Source organism: Marmota monax, unplaced genomic scaffold (assembly GCF_021218885.2).
Source record: "Marmota monax isolate L192 unplaced genomic scaffold, Marmota_monax_Labrador192_F-V1.1 WCK01_AAM20220418_F8-fsc00016, whole genome shotgun sequence".
Lineage (NCBI taxonomy): Eukaryota > Metazoa > Chordata > Mammalia > Rodentia > Sciuridae > Marmota > Marmota monax.
This window is the reverse complement of record NW_026695209.1, coordinates 25,099,934-25,119,672: the sequence shown is the minus strand read 5'-3', so window position 1 is coordinate 25,119,672 and position 19,739 is coordinate 25,099,934. Positions and strand designations below refer to the sequence as shown.

Genomic DNA, 19,739 nt, shown 5'->3' with positions numbered 1-19,739 from the left:
TAATCAAGACCGAACAAAATTAAGCCATATCCCTTGGAATCCAAGCTCTTCTCCAACTTCAGACTCTGGCAACCATTGGTTTATGCTCTTTCTCTATCAGTTTTCCTTTATTAAAACATCATGTGATTGGAATAATACAATATATGGACTTCTTTTCCTTGACATAAAACATTTGAGACTCATGTGTGTTGTGGAATAGGACAGCAGAGATGTCCTATTTTATATTAATGCAAAAAGAAAAAGTTTATGCCTAGAAATGAACATTCATATTCTTATGTTAAGCCCTTACTAAAAAAAATAGAGTTAATATTTTCAGAAATTTCAGGGTGTGTTGCATGTAGTTTTATTAAGCTTTCCCTTGATGTGCCATAGATATCAAATTCCTCAATTTTAGCTTGTACTATGGTGACAGCTCTTTGCCAGAAGATCTCTGTCAAAGTCTGTGCCATACTCGGTGTTAAATCTTTACTTTGCAGAGTACTTTCTCACTCCTGCCTCTTTTCCCAAACTAGACTGTTGTTACTTATTATTTAGTATTTATTAGCCTTTAGGGGAGTTTATGGAGACAGAAAATTTTCTGTAGACTCCACTTAACCCAGCCTTAAGTGAGCATTGGGTCTGGGATCCAAAAGTGAAGAATTCTCAGTGGTTTTCCACCTCTCAACCTTTAATTGTAAGGACTCATAGTACATTCCTATCTCGCCCTCAGTCCCCACATCCTCATAGGATATTTTCTGTTACCTTTGCTCAGCTGTAATGGACTTGTGTCCAGGCCATAAAGATGGTGCTTTCTACCTTTCTGTCCATTTAAGCCTGTTTTCCCCTTAGGAGGGATCATTCCGATGGGCTTTGAGCCTTATGATGGCTGCTGTTGTCACCCCTGAGACCTATACCAGGAGGGGTGCTGTCTTAGGACTCTTGCTTTACCCAAATGTTTCTTAGGAGCACTTGTGAGGTTCATGGAGAAGACAACCTGAGTAGTAGTTAATTTACCTTCTGTCTGTGGCTCCTGAGAATAGTAAGTTCTCCTTGTTAGACCACACTCAGACTTTAGCAATTTGTTAAATATTTTAGCTGAATTTTTCTTATCAGTTTGTATGGTACCTGGAAGAATTTACTCAAGGCCTGTGATCCCTTTATGTGTGTGTGTGTGTGTGTGTGTGTGTGTGTGTGTGTGTGTGTATATATATATATATATATATATATATATATATATATATTTCAAGTTATTTGGTTGCCTGTCATTTTTGGAAGTTTGGGAGTAAAACTTTTTGCACCTTTCCCCATCTTCTGAAAGGACCAGAAGTCTTAAATGAGTTTTGTATCTAGACATTAGCAATATTTTACTTTTTAAGAATATTTCCATTAAAACAATTTTGAGATTCTCATTTTCTGAACAATTCTTTTTTAAATTTGTTTTTACTCTCTATGGTATCTTCTTGTTGACAATAATATTTGAGTATCAGTTTATCCTAACAGTGATTGATGTGAATTTTATATTAATGCAAAAAAATATTTTTCAATGTTCTGTATAAATTTTTTAAAACATAATCAAAATGTGGTAGAGGAAAATGATGTTGGAGAAAGAAAACTATAAAAAAAATATGATATTTGGTAAGGGGATGTCATCCTGCTGGCTCTTTTAATGGCCTATAGTCAGGACAGCTGGACTGAAACCTGTAACATGGCAACTGTTTACATGAGAAATGAAATGTAAATATATGTTACTTTGTCAAACAAGAATTTCTTTTTGTCTTTGTAAAGTGAATCTTGGGTTTGGGAGTCCTAAGTCCTGATACCTTCTTCGCAAAAAACATGATGCTAAACTTTCAGAATTGCGGTGCCAACCATAGATGAACAAGGGAGGCAAGAGCAACCCTGACCCTGCTCACTGTGTTCTTAACCTGAGCTTGTCCTCTGAATAGATTGTTGTAGATCTGATAGTAAAGTGACAACTACCTGTTTTAGTCAGCTTTTTCACTGCTAGTCTAAAAGACCTGACCAGAACAATTGTAGAGAAGGAAGAGTTTATTTGGGGGCTCATGGTTTTAGAGGTTTCAGTCCAGAGACAATAGCTTCCATTTCTCAGGGGCTCAGGGTGAAGCTAACCATCATGGAGGAAAAGTGTGGCAAAGGGAAACAGCTCACATGATGATTACGAAGCAGACACACACACACACACACACACACACACACACACACTCTCAGAGAGAGAGAGAGAGAGAGAGAGAGAGAGAGAGAGAGAGAGTCCACTCTCCAGATATGAAATATATACCCCATAGCCATACCTTCAATGAACCACTTCCTCCAGTGGTATGCCACCTGCCTTCAGTTAACCACTCATTTAATCTCCTCAGGGAGTGATATATTGATTAGGTCAAGACTGTAACCCAATCATTTCTCCTCCAAATCTTTTTGCATTGTCTCACAGGTGAGCTTTTGGGGGGACATCTCACATTTAAACCGTAACACTTCCCTAACCAAACCAAGTTCACTTTTACTTGAACCAACCTGGCTCACATGAACACGTTTTAAAATATTTCTTTCTGAATTTTAGTAGAATTTTCGTGCAATGTCATTAAAAGAACTATGTACAGAGTACTGAAAGTTGGTCAATAAAATTTTTTTAAATACTTAATGGGCTTTTTTCTTTAATTTCCTTGCTATAGTTAGTGTAATACTTACATATTTGACTCTAATAGCAATTTGATTTTCATTTTATTGCTCTATCTTCCTCAATACCTAGGCAAAAATAAAATATTGTCAAACTGACTGTGTTCTATTGTACCTAAAAGCTATTGAACAAGTACCTTTGTATATATATACGCATAATATGTGGAAGACATATTGACACATACTTTGTGTGATTCTTTTGTTGTTGTTTCTTATGTAAACAAGACAATTTGGACTGAAAATATTCTCAGTTTTTCTACTCTATATGAGGTAAAATGATCTAAAAATCATATTTTAACAAGAGCTTAAGTCTTAGGTGAGGGATGAGAAATGTGGAACAGTTTGGCCTGTTGCCAGTATCTTCAACTAAATTTCAGTACCCATAAAGCTGAGAAATGGCTACTTTCAAGATAAGTTCATACATTGTGTTCTGCTAAAATAATTGTCATTGGGAAATGATTTTCAATATCACTTCTTTTTGCACATTTACCTTTTTTCTTTGAGCTTTCATATCTGTAGAGTATGGTGGATCTATACTTCTTTTGGACTTTCATCTCTCAGAGAAGCACAGAAGCTAACTCAATGCAAACTCAATGCAATGTCGCATCTAGTTACTGACAGTGAAATCTAATCTTAGACAGAATGAACTTCAAGATTCACATCAAAACAACTTCTCTCCAAGTCTGGCAAATGGAAGCATTTATACACTTACAACACTGCCTGTTTAAGCATCCAATTGAGCAATCATTTGTTTTGCCTTTCCAAATGAATACAGTAGCTTCTGTACACAGAGATCCTGCAGCATCTGATATTCACAGTAACAAAGCCACATAGGCTTCCTAGGGATAGTACTCAAGGAAATTGTTTCTGTTGATTGCTCACTAAATCACTAAATCACTAAAAAGTGATCATTCATTCAAAGAATCACTAATGTAGATATTAATTACAACAATGAACTAATGCTAGGAAGAAAGCTGCAAAAGAGATCATCAGAAACAATGTAAATCTATTATGAATAACTTTTCATTTCAGCCATTTGAGTGACTCAGATGGGCTAGGCTTTGATCTAGACATAATAATGTCTATTGTGTCCATTTGTCTTCACAAAATTCTTGTTGAGTAACTATTGTTTATTTTATGGCTGAGCTCTGTGAAGCTTAGAGAGAGAGAATGGTTTGCCTAAGTGTACACAACTATTAATTGATATTGCTGAAAGTTTATTCAGCTTCTCTAAGTCTGAGTTCCAGTCCTACCTGAGGTTATTTGGAGAAAGCTAATAATACACAAGGCAGAAAAACAAATGTGTCTTTAATTCAAAGTAGGCATGATATTTTGCTTCTCTATTTTTATTCTTACATTACAACTTATTTACTGTGATATCAGTTTCATCCAGATGTTGATACACAACAATGGAGATATTTTTAACAATTTATGAATGCAATGAAATCGTTATAAAACCTGCCAGGACCTAAGTCTGTAAGGAGAAATACAAGTGGCATATAATGTTTATTTGGATCAAATAACTTAAAGAAGATGTAAAAAAGATACTGTCATCTGTCTTTGAATCCTTCTTATTAAACTATGGTGATGACCATTACTCATTTTAAAGTGGAAAACCATTTATTTGCAGTCACTTCTTCTCTTGATTGCTTTGTGCACATATTTCCTATTTTTGTTTCAAGCCTGTAGCACTCATCATCAGTAGTGTTTACTCTTTGCTTATTAATCCTGTTTTGATTTTCTGTACTTACAAGAAGATTCTGGGTCTATTATCACTAGGGGCAAAGATTCTTAAACCCATTTTACTTCTTTATCTGAACCTTGTTCAAAGACTGTCTGTGAGCTGCAACATATAGGAAAGAGGTTTTACTTCCTTGGAGAAATTAGTCTCTTTGTTTTAAATTTTAATTTCCAATTGCTGAGCACCATGTCATGCCATAAGTAACCTTACATACACCCTATAAATAGTTACTAAGGGAGTTATCATTCATATACTCTAATATGTGGTCTACAAATTTATATACCCTTGTTTCTTAATAAATTAGCATCAAAGGAACAATCTCAATTCCAATAACATTTTCAGTTAGAACATACATTTTTCTTCCTACACACTCAATAAGCTGAAAGAATTTCAGGATCCAATTACAGAATGTATATAATACTTCCATTAATTCACATATTTTTTGAGATTTTAAAGATATTGCCTCTTCAGAGGTGGTATCTGACATGTTTGAGTTTTGTCTTGATTAGTTTTCTATTTTAAACATTTACTAATGTGTAAAGATTAACTATGAATCCTTGGGGTTAGAACATAGGCATTTACTTCATGCCTAAAGTGCAAAATGTATTTCTTGGAGCTCTCTATATAAGACGAATATATTTTCACAAAAAAATAAACCAAAAGACTGACATTATTGTTCATCGAAGCTGATTTGTAAAAGAACTTCCTGATGGCAAAGATGATACTCCTACAAAGGGAGACCAGGTAGTCTTTGTAAGTAAAAATAGGTGATGTGTATGTCCTGTTGTGCCCACTGCTGGTAACAAGTGGATGGCTTGATTGTATAATTGTTTTAGGTCCCCAAAAGTATATATTTCATGATTTGGCTTGCTTCAAGCCTCTCTGATTTTCAGCTTTTCATATTTATTCTATCAAATCTGTTTCTTTCTGTTTGCCCTATTTTTACATTAAATTACAAAAATATCAATGGTCTAATCTTTAGTAATGCACAGAGATACATGAGTAATACATTATGTCAAATTAACACGAAAAGTCTAACACTATTTATTCCTCCCCATAGTTCATTTTAATTAAAAATGTATTCCTAAATACTTCCTTGATTAGGGACTAATGCTCTATTAATTTGAAACACATCTACTGAGAACAGAGTAAATTCAGAGAGAGGAACTGTCATTACATGAAACATAACTTATCACCCTGAAGAATACATTATGCCACTGTTCTCATTGCACACAGGTTTTCCATTATGCATAAAAATGCACAATGCAAGCATCATGACAGATTTGGGGAGAAGACTGTAGCAGAGGAAACTCATGAGGGATATCGTGCAGGTATGTATGCTAATAGTAGAAAAACATTTGCAGTTTGCAATACCAAGAGAAAAATAAGTATGATGGATGAATGATGTTTCAGACAAATGTTTCCTGAAACATACTCATAGATTTTTAAGTGACTGAAAGCTTGAATCAATTTATCAGTGACTCTCTCAAGTTTATTGGACACCGATTGCACATTAAATACTTAAAACTTTAGAAAAAACGTAAAAGCAGGAAAACTCAATTCCAATTGTCAGGGTGTTAATATTCAAACCAATGCAAGTATGATTCATATGAACACAACCGATTAAACATTTTGAAGCATTAGTCAAAGAATCATTGATCAACAGTCTGAAATAAGTAAATAGTCACCATTTTTCTTCAGATTACTTATGAGAGAGAGGGCAGGGGGAGAAAAGTAGAGAAAAGTCTTAGCTAGAACTCTCCATTGCAGAGAATATAGCCCTACATTTAGGGTTATTCTATGCTATATGCTAAGGAGTCATAACTTCCTTGAATACATCTACTAGTCAGTAAAATACAAGATCATTGGCAGGATAGGATGTAGGGAATATGTTATTTTCTGACATTGAGTTAATGATAAAACTATTTTATATTTGTATGCAATTAGCTTCATTATTGTATTTAATGTTTTAAAATTATGTTTATTTTTGCTTTTAAATTGAAAGGTATGTACAAATTTTATAATGATAAAAATAATTTAAATATCATTATTTTAATAAAAATCTTTAATTCCTTCTCTCACCATGTGGACACATAAAACTCATAAGGTCACTATAATTCAGAAATGGAAACACTGAATCTTGAAAGTTTTATTATGATTCACAAAGAAACAAAGCCAAAATACAGCAATGAAGAAACAATTCCATGTATTCTTAATAATTCCAAGATACACTGTGGAATGATTATAGAATTATAAAAGGTTGGGGTTGGGGGGGGAGGTGTAAAGACAGAAGGAGGGAGGGAAAAAAGGAAGAGGAGAGGGGGAGACAGATGAAAAGAAAAAGGTAGGAAGGAAGAAAAGAGAAACCTAATGAACTAGTCATGGTTTTACTTGGTTGAGTGCTATGTTAATTGGCGTATTTGGGAAGCAATTTTATCAACAAGTTATGCTATGGAATATATACTGTATGTCTCATCTTGCACCAATATTACACTGTCTGAGCTAATGCAGCTTAATGGTAAATCTTGAAAACAGCTACTGTGAATCCTGCATTATCTTTTCAAAATGATTTTGACAATTCTAGTCCCTTTGCATTGCCATGTAAACTTTAGAACAGCTTCTCAACTGTGAGGTGGTGGTGGGGCTGGGACATGAATTTGCTTAGAGGTATTTGGGATAGTTGACATTTTTAATAATACTGTATACTTTAATCTGTGAATATGGCACATATTTATCTATTAACTAAATATTTGTTAGTTTTTCCATTAGAATTATATGGTTCCAGTCTACAGATTGTGCACATACATTCTATATGCACTTCAGTATTTATTTGTGTGTGTGTGTGTGTGGTATTGCCAATTTTTATTTTTATTAAATTTTCATTTGTTTATTTCCCCCAAATCCAAAATATATATGTTTTTTATATAGAAATATTGGTAGAAACTTTGAAAATTTCTATGTAGATCATCAGAATATTTATAAATAGAGATACTTTTAATTTCTCCTTTTCCAATACATATCCCTTGCCTTTCTCTTAATTATTAGAAAATCTGGAAGTGGTGTGCCCAGACACCCTTGAATTCTTACACACTTAGGGGAAATATTCAGTCTATCTCAATTATATATAATGTTAGTTGTGGTTTAGGTTTTGTTTTGATAAGTGCCCTTTATTAGGTTGAAGAAACTCCTTCTGCCCCTTTGTTTGCTGAGAATATTTATGATGAGTAGATGTTGACCATGGCCAACTGCTTTCTTATATCTGTTGAAATGATTCTTTTTTAAACCTTTCTTATTTTATTCAAATGTTGAATTACATCACCCAATTACATTACTCTGTGAGCCCTAAGTGTTGAACCAAACTTAAATTCCTGGGGTTATTGCTCCTTTGTGATTCCTTTGTGATGTAGTATTATTTTTTATACCTCCTTACTTTAAATTTGCTAATATTTTGTTGGTATTATTTGTATATATGTTGAATAAGGATATGTCTTTGTAGATATATTCTCTGAAAAGAGAATAGTTCTGTAGTGTCCTTGAATAATTCAGAGAAATGTCATAAATGACTAGAGAAGTGTTTCAATCTCATATTTTCTGGAAGGCTTTGGGTAGAACCTGTATAATTTGTTTGCTAAATTATTGCAGGAATTAGTCATTGCAAACATCTGACCTGTTTTTGTTTTGTTTTGTTTTTTAGTATAATAGTGCAGTCATTTTGTTTATTTGTCTATGTTTTAAAGGTGTTACAAAACACAAGAGAAAGGTGTCCACTGAATTCATGGTTGGTGAGTTAGAAGATGGAATAGAAATTTTGAGGCAACAGAGGACACAGGCTGGACAAAGAGGTCAGATGGACAGTCCAAAGGTGCTGACAATGCAGTACAGGGTCTTGTTCTTCCATTGCCCAGTGCAGCTCCCATCAGTAGAGCTGTCCCAGAAACAAGAATTTGCTGTGCGTAATCCAGCTCCGTTCTTTTGCATAATTACACAAGTCACAATATATTTAAGTGGTTTTCCCAGCTTGGTAAGTTGGCTTAGGGTTTGTTCTACAACATTTGTGGTCCACTGATTGACTTGGCTGTGCTGGTAAGCGTTATTGCTGATGGCACTTTCCATAGCTTCTTTGACAATGTTGCTCACTTCATCAACAACCAAAGCAGTCTCCTTGGCAGCCTGGAAGTCTTTCATCTTTCCTCCAGCTCTTTGCCTCCGCAGTCTCAATATGGCCTGTTTTGCTTATTTGTTTGCTTTTTTGTTTACAGTAAGTTTCTTAAAATAAATTCAACGTATTTAAGATGTCCATACTATTGGCATGGAATTGATTGTAATATATTATTATATTCTAATACTATAAGGGTTGGCAAACATATTATCCTTCATTCTATATATTGGATCTTCATATTTTCTCTCTTCTTCACAAGTCTCAATAGGGTTTATTTATCTGTTTAATATTTTCAAAATATCTACTTTGACTTCTTTGTTTGGCTCTATTTTTTTCTTGTATTCAACTTCATTGATTTTTATCCTTATATTTATGTTTTATTTTGGTTTAGGTTCCTTTTCTATTATTATTTCTTACTACAGATCATTGATTTAAAAAATTATTTTCCAATATAAGCCTTTAGTGTCATAAATTTCCTGTAAATTTTGCTTAATCTTCATGCCACAGTTAATCAATTGTGTTTTCATTTTCATCTAATTAAAAATCTTTTCTAATTTCTAGTGTGACTTCCATTTTGATGCCTGGATTATTCATAATTATGACAAAGTGTTTCAAATGTTACTGTATTTTCTGAATATCTGCTAAACAAGCCTAGTTAAGTTTGGATAAAACCATAGTTTGTATGATTTTAATCTTTTAAACATGCTAAGTTTTGGTTTCTGTTGGTGAATGTTCCATGTGTACTACTTTTATTAGTTGACTTGGGTTACTATAACAAAATACCATAGACTGGGTGGCTTAAATTTTAAAAAATATATTTTGAAGAAACACCTTCTGTCCCTTTGTTTGCTGAGAATATTTTGAAGGCTGGGAATTCCAAGGTCAAAAAGCTGGCAGATTTAGTATCTTGTAAAATCTCTCTTCCTAGTTAACACATGCTACCTAACTGCTGTGTCCCCTGCAAACAGAGGGACAAATCTTTGGTGTACCACTCTTCTTAAAAAGGCACTGACCCCATTATGGGGGTTCCAACCTTATAACATCATTACACCTAATTATCCCCCAAGACATCCCCTCCAAATTAGAAATTTAGGTTTCCACACATAAGTTTGGGGAACGCAAACTTTCAGTCTATAGCATGTACTTTTCAAAATTTTATTCCACTGATATTGGTTGGATTGTTTCATAAACTGCATTGAGGTCAATCTGACTCTTTTTTTTTCAAAAAATTCTTAACTATCTATCTTCTTGTTCTATCGTTAAGACAAGTGTTGAAGTCTCCAACTAAAATGATGGATTTGCCTCTTCTTTTAGTTCTGTCAGTTTTCACTTACGTAATTTCAAAACATTGTTTTTAGGGTAATACATTCAAGTTTGTTTTTTAAAAATAATTGACCTTTTTATTACTATATTATGTTTATTTTTATTACTGCATATATTCCTTGTTCTCAATCTTATTTTGTCTTGTATCAATATTATCATATAATTTTCTGCAAATTAATATTTCCAAAGTAATTTTTCCTATCTTTTGCTTTCATTTATATCTCTATATTTAAAGCTGCTCTTACAGAGGGCAGCGTGTAGTTGAATCATGCTATTTTAGCCATTCTGACAATACCTGTCTTCTCACAATTATGTTGATACCATTTGTGATTGACCTAATTTCTGTATGATTGGAATTAAATCTAGAGGATGATGTTTGTCTTCTACTTGGTTCACTTTTTCCTTGTTTCTTTTCTCCATTTATGCACCTGCTTTTGGATTAATTCATCTTGTGATTTTATGTTATCCTTAATAATGGTTAATCTTGTGCTCATTAGTACTGTTTTTTTTTAATTTTCAATTGCCCAAGGGCTTACAATATTTAATTGCATTCTAACTTCAAATAATATTATTCCATTTTAAACATAATGAGAAAGAACAAGATTATTGAAGCATTCTTGTTTTCTTTAGTTTGTTCTGTGATGTTCATATATTTTACTGTATATATATATATATATATATATATATATATATATATATATATACATAACCTCATAGCACTACTTGATTTGCTTTAGACACTCAACTTTAGAGTTGAGTTCCAGTACTCTAACAGTCAGTTGCACTCATCCTCAAACACTTTCACTGGAATTTTTTCCTATGTTCTTCTTACATTCACAAATGGTACCAAGAATCTTTTCCTTCTAAACTCTACCAAAGGTAAGCCAGTGTTCATTCCCCATCCTTCTTGGTGAGGCTTATCCTGCCATAGATTTCAAGTTGCTTGTTTACATCCTGCTTCTAGTACATTTACAAAAAGTTATGGCTTCGTAGTTTTTCAGTTTTTCTTTCTAGATTGGAAGCAATTTTTTCTCTTTTTTTTCCTACATCCTACATGGAGATGGACCACCTACAATGGAATTTAAAGAAACTACAGTTGCCAAGTTAAGAAGTATTAATTTGGAGACTTACAACTTAGTACATTCTGTATACAGTAAAGAAGAAAATGAGTTAATTTGTTACTCTATGTTATAATAAAATTTTATGGAATATTCCATTCTAAATGAAATATTTTATGGTTTTTCCATTTATTTATCTGTGTAGTATAATTTCAGTAGGGTATTTTCAATTAAAGAATGTTACTAAAGTGAATTGTCGGTGTGGTATAAAAACATAGTCTAGAAATCCATTTCAGGTACATCAAATAATTATTCATGCCCATTATTGAAACTTTGGGTGTTAAAATGATAAAGCCTGGAGCTTGGGTTGTGGCTCAGCAGTTGAATGCTCACCTAGCACATGGGAGGCAATGGATTCAATCCCCAGCACCACATAAAAATAAATAAATAAAATAAAGGTATTAAAAAGTAATAAAGACTATTCAAACACCTCCTTGGGTGTTAACTTGGAGGTTATATTGACAGTAACAGGAAAAAAAAGGCCAACAGTGTTTGATTTTTTCTTAAGTTGTTCATATAAAATACAGAATAAGTTGTGTATGCTGGCACACATCTGTAATACCAGTGATTTGGGAGTCTCAGGTAGGAGAATTGCAAGTTGAAGACTGGCCTCAACAACTTATCAAGACTTGTCTCAACATAAAAAATAAAAATAAAAAAGGATTGGGGATGTAGCACCCTTGAGATAATCTCTAGTTCCCAAAAAATAAAATAAAATACAGAGTAGAAAATTTTATAATATTTCTGACATATTATGAGGAAAATGAATTAAGAAACTTAGGAAAAAACTGAATCATATGTTTCAAAAATTGATTCAAGAGACAGAAAAATAATGTATGATAAATATAATAAATGTTTTCAAATAAATGGTTGGAATTTTTTTAAAAAGCCAAGAAGAAAACATAATGGGCCTATTTTACAGCAATAGTTAAAAATGAAAGGAGTTTAATCAATTCGTTAGCAGGTATATGTGAAAGCACTCCAGTTAAGCCTAACTAGATAGCTCAGTCTGTAGACTTTTAAAGTAGACCAGCAAGAATAACCCTAGAGGACATAGTTTCACACTGAGGAGAAATAGAAAGGAGTAAACTGAAAAATAAGATAGAAAATAGAGCATTAAAAGAGAGAGAGAGAGAATTTGAAGAGGAAAGTAAAGGAATAGGCCAGAGCTAGGACATTTCAGAAGAAATTATCATTTTTTGTATTACAAAAAGCAACAGAAGTTAAAATTCTATGACATTAGAAAAGCTGTCCTGAACTATCCTACTTTAAACATTCAGAAAATTTTATTTCACATAACAAGTAATAGAAAGGGACTAAGGCTCAAACTCCAAAAAAATTATCATGAAAATCAATAATCTGTAATAATATTATATTATATATTATATACATATAGAAAATTAACGAAAACTTATTATCAAAAATGTAGTTAACCTATGACTTCATCATGGTGCATGCTGGGTAAGTGCTCTAACCCTTAGCTGCATCCCTATGACAGTTTTATAATGTGTCAGTTATGGTAGGATGTGGAGCTAGACTGCTGGCTAGATACAAATCCGTCTATATTCCAATAACAGTACTTTGGAGAAGTCTCTTCATTGATTAAATGGAGATACATTCAACATAGTTTGGTCATGAGGATGAAAAAAAATTTGATGAAGACATTTAGTTTTACATTTTGTATAAAATGAAATATTCGTGGATCCTTGCTGTATTATTTACAAATAAACATGTGGATATTTTTTTGTCATTCCAGGAAGGGTATCAATATCTTACCCAGGTAAAATAGGAAAAGTAAGATTTAACTTAAAAGTAAGATTTTAACTGTGAAGAGTTAAAATTTGAAATTAAAAAAAGAAAATGTGAAACTTCACCTAAATTGCAAATACCCCTCCATTGAACTAAATGAGTAGCTTGTACTGTGTATTCCAGAAGAAGTGGTGAGTAACTTCTCACACTATTGAGTTCTTAAGTCTTCATCAAATTTACTACTAAGTTTGTTCATTATCCTTTCTAACAAGCCTCTCTCTCTCTCTCCTTCCCTCTCTTTGTCTCTTTGTCTCTCTCTTCATATGACATTAACTTAAATTTTTTTTAAAAAAGCTCTTTTAAGGAAGGGAAATTTTTGTGCTGATTGCTATGATTACTTAGGTCAGTAAGGATGCAATATTTTGGAATTTCATGGACCATTACTCTGAAAGCCATGATGAATAAATAAAGAGTCAAGCTTGATTAAACTGATTCACTTATAGATGAAATTTAACTTTGCACAGTATTTTTTAGATTCAAGTTGGGACCCTTTTTGTATCAAGTCTGTGACAAAAAAATGGGCACATGTGCCTATAGTTTAACTTAATGTTTTATTCTTTTCAAATTTCAGTTCTGAAATAGTTTTAACATTTATAGTCATTCTTCTTTGAGATTCCAAAGCCTAAAGTTGCTAATATGTTTTACCTTACTGTTTTTGAAAATATTAATCACTTCCTAGTTTCTTGACCTTTTAGGAAAATTATCTAAGAGTTTAGGCACTATTTTCATATTTTAAAAATTTCTCTTTCAAAGGTAGTTTTTTTTTTTTGGCTTAGTTAATAAAAATATTTTATTTTGTTTATTACTTTTGATGCTACTCCTTTAAAATTCTTTTTCATTTTTAGTTCACAAGTGAGAATTCCATATATTTATGAAATACAGTGTAATGTTTAAAAACATAAATATTTATAAATATTTATAAACATATACACACATACACACACATATATTATATTGTGGAACAATGAAGGTAGATGGTTTAATATAAAAATCTTAGGGGCATGTTGGGGTTGTGGCTCAGCAGTGGAATGTTAGCATGTGTGAGGTGCTGGGTTCAATCCTCAGAACCACATAAAAATAAATAAATAAAATAAACATATTGTGTCCAACTACAACTAAAAATATATACATATTTTTTAAAAAAAAAACTTAGAGGATTTGACTTTTGGCATAATTCCTTTGCTCTGACACAAAGAGTTAAAGTGTGCATCATCATAATGAAATAATGCTTCAAAATTTTATCATCTTTGAAAAATTTTTATAATAGTCTTACAAAGATTTAAAAATTTATAGATTAAATAAATCTATAATGCTCAAAAGAGAGTCTTTCATAAACCCAGTGCCCAGAATTAATCACTGCCAACATCTTGCTCAAAAATATTTTTTATAATAAGTCATACATATGTGTGCACACACACTACAGGTTACAGATTAAATATCATTATACTATTCATAGTTTAATCACCTTTGAATACCAAGAAAAGATTGTCCCATATTAAGGAGCTTTTATATTTAAAAAAAAATATATAGACTTTTACCCTTTTTTTAAAAGTCTGAAACAAAGGTTAAGTGAACATTTTGAGAGGCCAATACCTGTAAAACAGTTATCCACAAGCAAATATTTCATGAAATGTTTGTTTCATCTTTTCTTAAACTTTATTAATTGAAGCGATTAATAAGATTCAGTTTCTGAATTACATTGTAGAGATGAGTAATTCCTATGATCCCAGAACATTTACATGTATATTGATGGGTGAAAGACAGCATTCATCTTATTAAGTGACTGTCCCCAGATTTATTTTTCATAGCAACTTAGCATGCAGGCTAACTAAAACTAGAATCAAATTTGCTTTATAAACACAGAGACATCTTAATGGCATTTTCTGTACATAAGAAGTTATGAAAAAAAGAAATATTGAAATATTCTTTTAATTTATTCATTAAATATTTATCTAACAACCACTATGTGCTGAGTACTATGCTAGGCTCTAGAGAGACAACACCAAGCAAAGACATCAATACTGTGCTCTTCAGTTTATTGTTTTCTCATTCAAAATCAAAACTGTCTAAATGGTAGTACAGAGAAAATAAAAATATTTATCTCAATCACAAATATTTATTATATTGTACATGTATAAAAGGAATGACTATAATGCAAAGACATCCTGCCTCTTTTTTAACCCTAGCACCTCTAAATGGGAAAAAAGATTTAAAAAAAAATGGAATCATTAAGTAAGCCAGTATGTTATGTCACATAAACACTAAGAGATGCATGGGTATTCCAGTGGCATGTCTAAAACTGCCAGATGCTTTCTAATGTAATCACAGAGGCAGTGCAAAACAATACAATCATTGCTTCAAAAAGTCTGTACCTCCTAATACAAAATATCTACACCTCAACTATGAGAAAACACCCCAAAGTTGGATCAATCTACCCATATTCATTTTGTTTTCACAGAAGCATTGATTATGAGTCTTCCAGACTGGTGGTTTCAATCATGATTTGAAATGATTTGATTTAAATTGTATCTTTCCTAGAGGAGATTTGTCCAAACACATAGAGCATATCTTCCACTGAAGCCTTCCAGATTTTAAATCAATCAGTAACTGGAATTCAAACAGGGGTAACCACATAACTTACATTTCCAGGTTCCAATGCATTATTGTAGAGAAATTGCTGAATATTCAGAATGGGGTCTACTAAATTTTGCCCCAGTTCATTCCCAGGTTTGTCAACATTCAGGAGAAAATCTTATTGAGAACAGAGAATGCCCTGGGAAACAAAGAATGAATTGTTCCAAGCTTCCCAAGAAACAATGGTACAGAAAGCTAACCTGATTTTTGATCCAAAAGTTATTGTGTGAATTTTGGGATGTGGTAAAATTTGTGTATTAGTAGCATTTAGAAGTTCTTGTCCTAATAGCCAGAGATGATCTGTAGAGAGCTGGAATCTAATAAAATTCTGGAAAATAAATTTTATTTGAGCATAAATTGCATACATGATATATAATTAAATATGCTTATGCACATTTAATTATATAAGTACACATTATACATAATGTATATGTTTATGCATTTAAAATTTAATACATACAAGTAGTTTTGTGTTGGAACTAATATGGAAATATTGGTTAAATTAAGATTTCTCAGTTTTCAAAGTTTATGATAGTAAAGCATCAGGAGAGAAAGAACAGCTGTTTTTTTACCAATTAGACTTTGAATTTCAAAGTGCTTTTTGTAGCATACCTAGTTATTCAAATTTTCATTTAGCCACATAGGTGTAATTGAAAAATGCACATTTTCTAAGAACCCCTGGAAAATTTTGAAATATAGCAGGTACACTTACCACAAACTTACATGGACAAGTTTAACTTTAAAAAAGAAAATAGTACATATCCTATATGCCAAAAATGTTCCTAATTTAGAGACACTGCTAAATCTTGGGCATATTTAGGTTGGATTAGATTCCCTTTTCCTGTGTGCCTGCAATATCTTTATATGTACATATCAAACAGCCATATTGCCTACCTACACTGATGGTTGGAAATGGCCAAGAATTTTCTAAGAGATCAAACTTGGTCAAATTGCCATGTGCAATCAGGGTTGATCCCTTCCTGAGATAAGCCAATTATCAAGTGTCACTTTCATACTGAGAATAAGAGAAATTTCATTTTGTTGGTGGTTGTTCCATAGCTCTCTTCTTGTTTCCTGACTTTGGAGAGCTTTTTGAGAGCAACTTCCTTGGGAGCCCCTAAAACCAGAAACCACTCCCCCACAGTAAATCCCTTTATTATGTCTAGCTCTATATTATTGGCTCGCTTAATTCTATTATTAGTTCGTTGTGTTGGATCAAACATAATTCCTTGTTCATTTACCTATCTTTGAAAACACTAAATCTCTCTATGATTAAAAAGAAAGATAAAAATGGGTTATCCATTTTTAATTTGGAACAGATAAACAATTCTGCTGACTGCTTTGTGAAATAAAACAAAACACCACAGAAACTTCTCTCTATATGTTGTGGTTTATTCCAAAAAGGCATGGGAACCAATGCTATTCCTAGTCAATTAAAATTTAGTGCTTGAATATACCACAATTTGTTCTTTAACCTTGATGGATTAACTTGAGAGATGTCAAAAGTGGCTGCCAAGTTTCCTGGGGAAAACAAGATAAGATTTATCCATACCAATAGATCTCTCAGCATGTCTGGTTTTTATCATTTGCATTGCCAAACAATTGTATATTCTAAAATGATCTCAGTGAATAAAGAAATGAAAAGATACACTCTGTTTCTTTTTGCCAACACTGTTATATATCGGATTATCTAAGCTTTAAGACTTTGACAGGACATGAATAATGACAAGGATAACTTCCATGTCAGAAACCTAGATTACACAACCCAGGTGGATTATCAGAGCACTATGGAATTTTAGCACTTCAAAGAACTTAGAGACAATAAAACCCTTCACTTTTCAACATTTTTCCAACTTCATTTTAGCTCCTGCAATCAATTGAAATGCATCTCTTGTGTGGATGATATTAAGTACAAATAATTTTTTACACATCATTTTTTATTTTATTTTAATTTTTTTTTATTGGTTGTTCAAAACATACACATCATTTTTTAAAGGCAAACAATAACTTTCTGTCACATTGGGAGGATGAATAAGTGATGTGAATTACTCTGAATCTTCTATAGGTATAAATGCCAAATACTTGCAACTGAATATGCCAGAGCATGCTATTTTGGTATTAGTGTATACAACTTTTAGTAAGTATAAGTGTTTTGTCACTGTAACTTCAAAATTTTAAATTAGTGCTATAGGCCCAAGTATAAAGGAACTAAAAACAAAACAAACAACAACAACAAAGCATACCAAAAAAACCTTCCCAGTTCAGATTTAAACATGAGTTTAAAATATCTACAATTCACCAACCCAAAAACCTGGGCCTCAGCAGTCTTCTGATTCTGAGCAATAAGAGTGAAATTTATTTCCACAATTATTCCTCTTTGGGTTTTCTTTGATTCAATAGACTCTCAATCCATTGCACTGCTACATTTTTACTTCTTTGCTCTCTTCCATTTTATCAATAAGCATGCATGTTGAAAGTAAAACCAATTCATGTCAAATAGAACATTTGAGCATAAGTCATAAATGATAAGTCAGTCATTTAAATATTGCTTGTTTAAATATAACTTGAATAAAAATAGTTTTGTGCTACGTCTTCCAACTTCATGAGCAAACTTCATCAAGTACATATCCTTTCCTTTAACAAAACATTTTGCTTGATAAAATTAGCTGCTATAAACTTAGCTGCCTTAACTTCAGGGTTTCACTGTCCTGCCTTTGTTTAAAAAGGAATGCAGCTTCACAAATTCCAACCACAGTAGAATGAAACATATACCTTTTCATGAAGACTGACATTTCATTGTGAATGACTAGTGGAAATTAAGTTCAAACTTTTTTCCAAATTTGAAAAACATTTTATGTTTAAAATACATTGCATTGATGCTATATTCTAAAAAAAAGAGAAATTAATATAAATCTACAGTCTTAATAATCCCTTTTATCAAGGGTTATCTTAGTTTTCAAATTGACAAGATTTTTTGCTAATTACAAATTCAATGATTGGAAAATTTTACTATTGTAGAAAACACTTTTATGGTACATAAATTTTATAAATTTTTAATTTTAAGTAGAATATTTGATGTAATATAATTATGACATGTTATGAATAATGAAAAATGCAACAATGTGCCTAGAAAACTTTAATTCTATGGCTCATTTACTTAATAGAAGTCAAATTGGAGAAAACTTACAGTAAAACAAGCTTTATAGAAGATCCTGTAAGTTTCTATATTCACTTCCAATTCTCAAAACTTGTATAATTTTGTATTTTATCATTCTTTTTAAAATGCTAGTACTTCCAAATAAGAAATAACTAGGTTGTCTTTGCTCTGGCAAAAAAGAATGAATAATCATATCGTGAATACACACTATGAACATTGTTTCCAATCTACTCTGCTACTATACTCTTTTCACCTCTTCCCTTAAAAAGACAAAGGAAAAGGTTAAAAAGTTACAGTAAAAAATAAATACACTGAGTCAAGCCCAGCTCTTCTTTTAATTGACAAGCACAATTCCAGCCAGAGGAGTTGTGTTCCATTTGGTTCGAGTATCTGTCATGGTTCCAATCTTACTTTCAGACCATATATACCAAGTCTGATTCCATTTCCTATTCTAGTTGTTTTTCCTCTCTCTGTAGTGAAAAATGTATCTTGAATCTTGCTGTTCCTTTCAGCCACCAGGCTTTCCTTGATTTTTTACTCCTCCTGGAGCTCAGGTATACGTCTTTTTGCAAGAACCATGACTCTCCTATGGTTAAAGTCACCTCTTCTTCTAAGTGTCTCAGGCACCTCATAAATTAGTGGTTTCAACTAATTAGGTGAAAGAACAAATACTACCAATTTCAATAACAGCCTAAGAAGACATTATATCCTGACTTGCTAGGATCCTTGCTTACTCAGTACAAGTCAAGATGGTTTCAATGTTCAAATACATATATTTGTCATAAGTGAATATATACTACAACATGAAAATAAATATTAAATATTTACTTAATAAGATGTAAAATTTATGAAAATAATTTCAGAGCAATTCCATTTTTACAAAATTATATTAAAATTACCATTAAACATTAACTATTAGGCTTCAGTTGTCTCATTTATATAATATTTTATTTCTGCTTCTCACAACCATTTTCTAGAAGAAAAATCACTACCCAGATATATCAGATATGAACTCTTATTTTCAGAGCCAATGTTTATATTATCCTTTTCTCGCCTTTCATAAAATAATTCTTAGGTGAAATTGCACTTAAAGAATGTTTTAATATATTTTTCTCTCACTCTGGG

The 19,739-nt window shown here is 32.1% G+C and overlaps 1 protein-coding gene across 1 annotated transcript; it reads right to left on the bottom strand.

Annotated features, from left to right (window-relative positions):
• Positions 1-8,257: 8,257 nt before the first annotated feature.
• LOC124083710 (dynein light chain Tctex-type 1-like) lies at positions 8,258-8,599 on the bottom strand. Its single transcript, XM_046430456.1, has one exon. The coding sequence runs from the start codon at positions 8,597-8,599 to the stop codon at positions 8,258-8,260; it is 342 nt and encodes a 113-aa protein (XP_046286412.1).
• Positions 8,600-19,739: the final 11,140 nt, after the last annotated feature.

Bases quoted from the DNA above. Each gene is read 5' to 3' on its own strand.
- LOC124083710 (XM_046430456.1), bottom strand. From the start codon at position 8,599: ATGAAAGACTTCCAGGCTGCCAAGGAGACTGCTTTGGTTGTTGATGAA.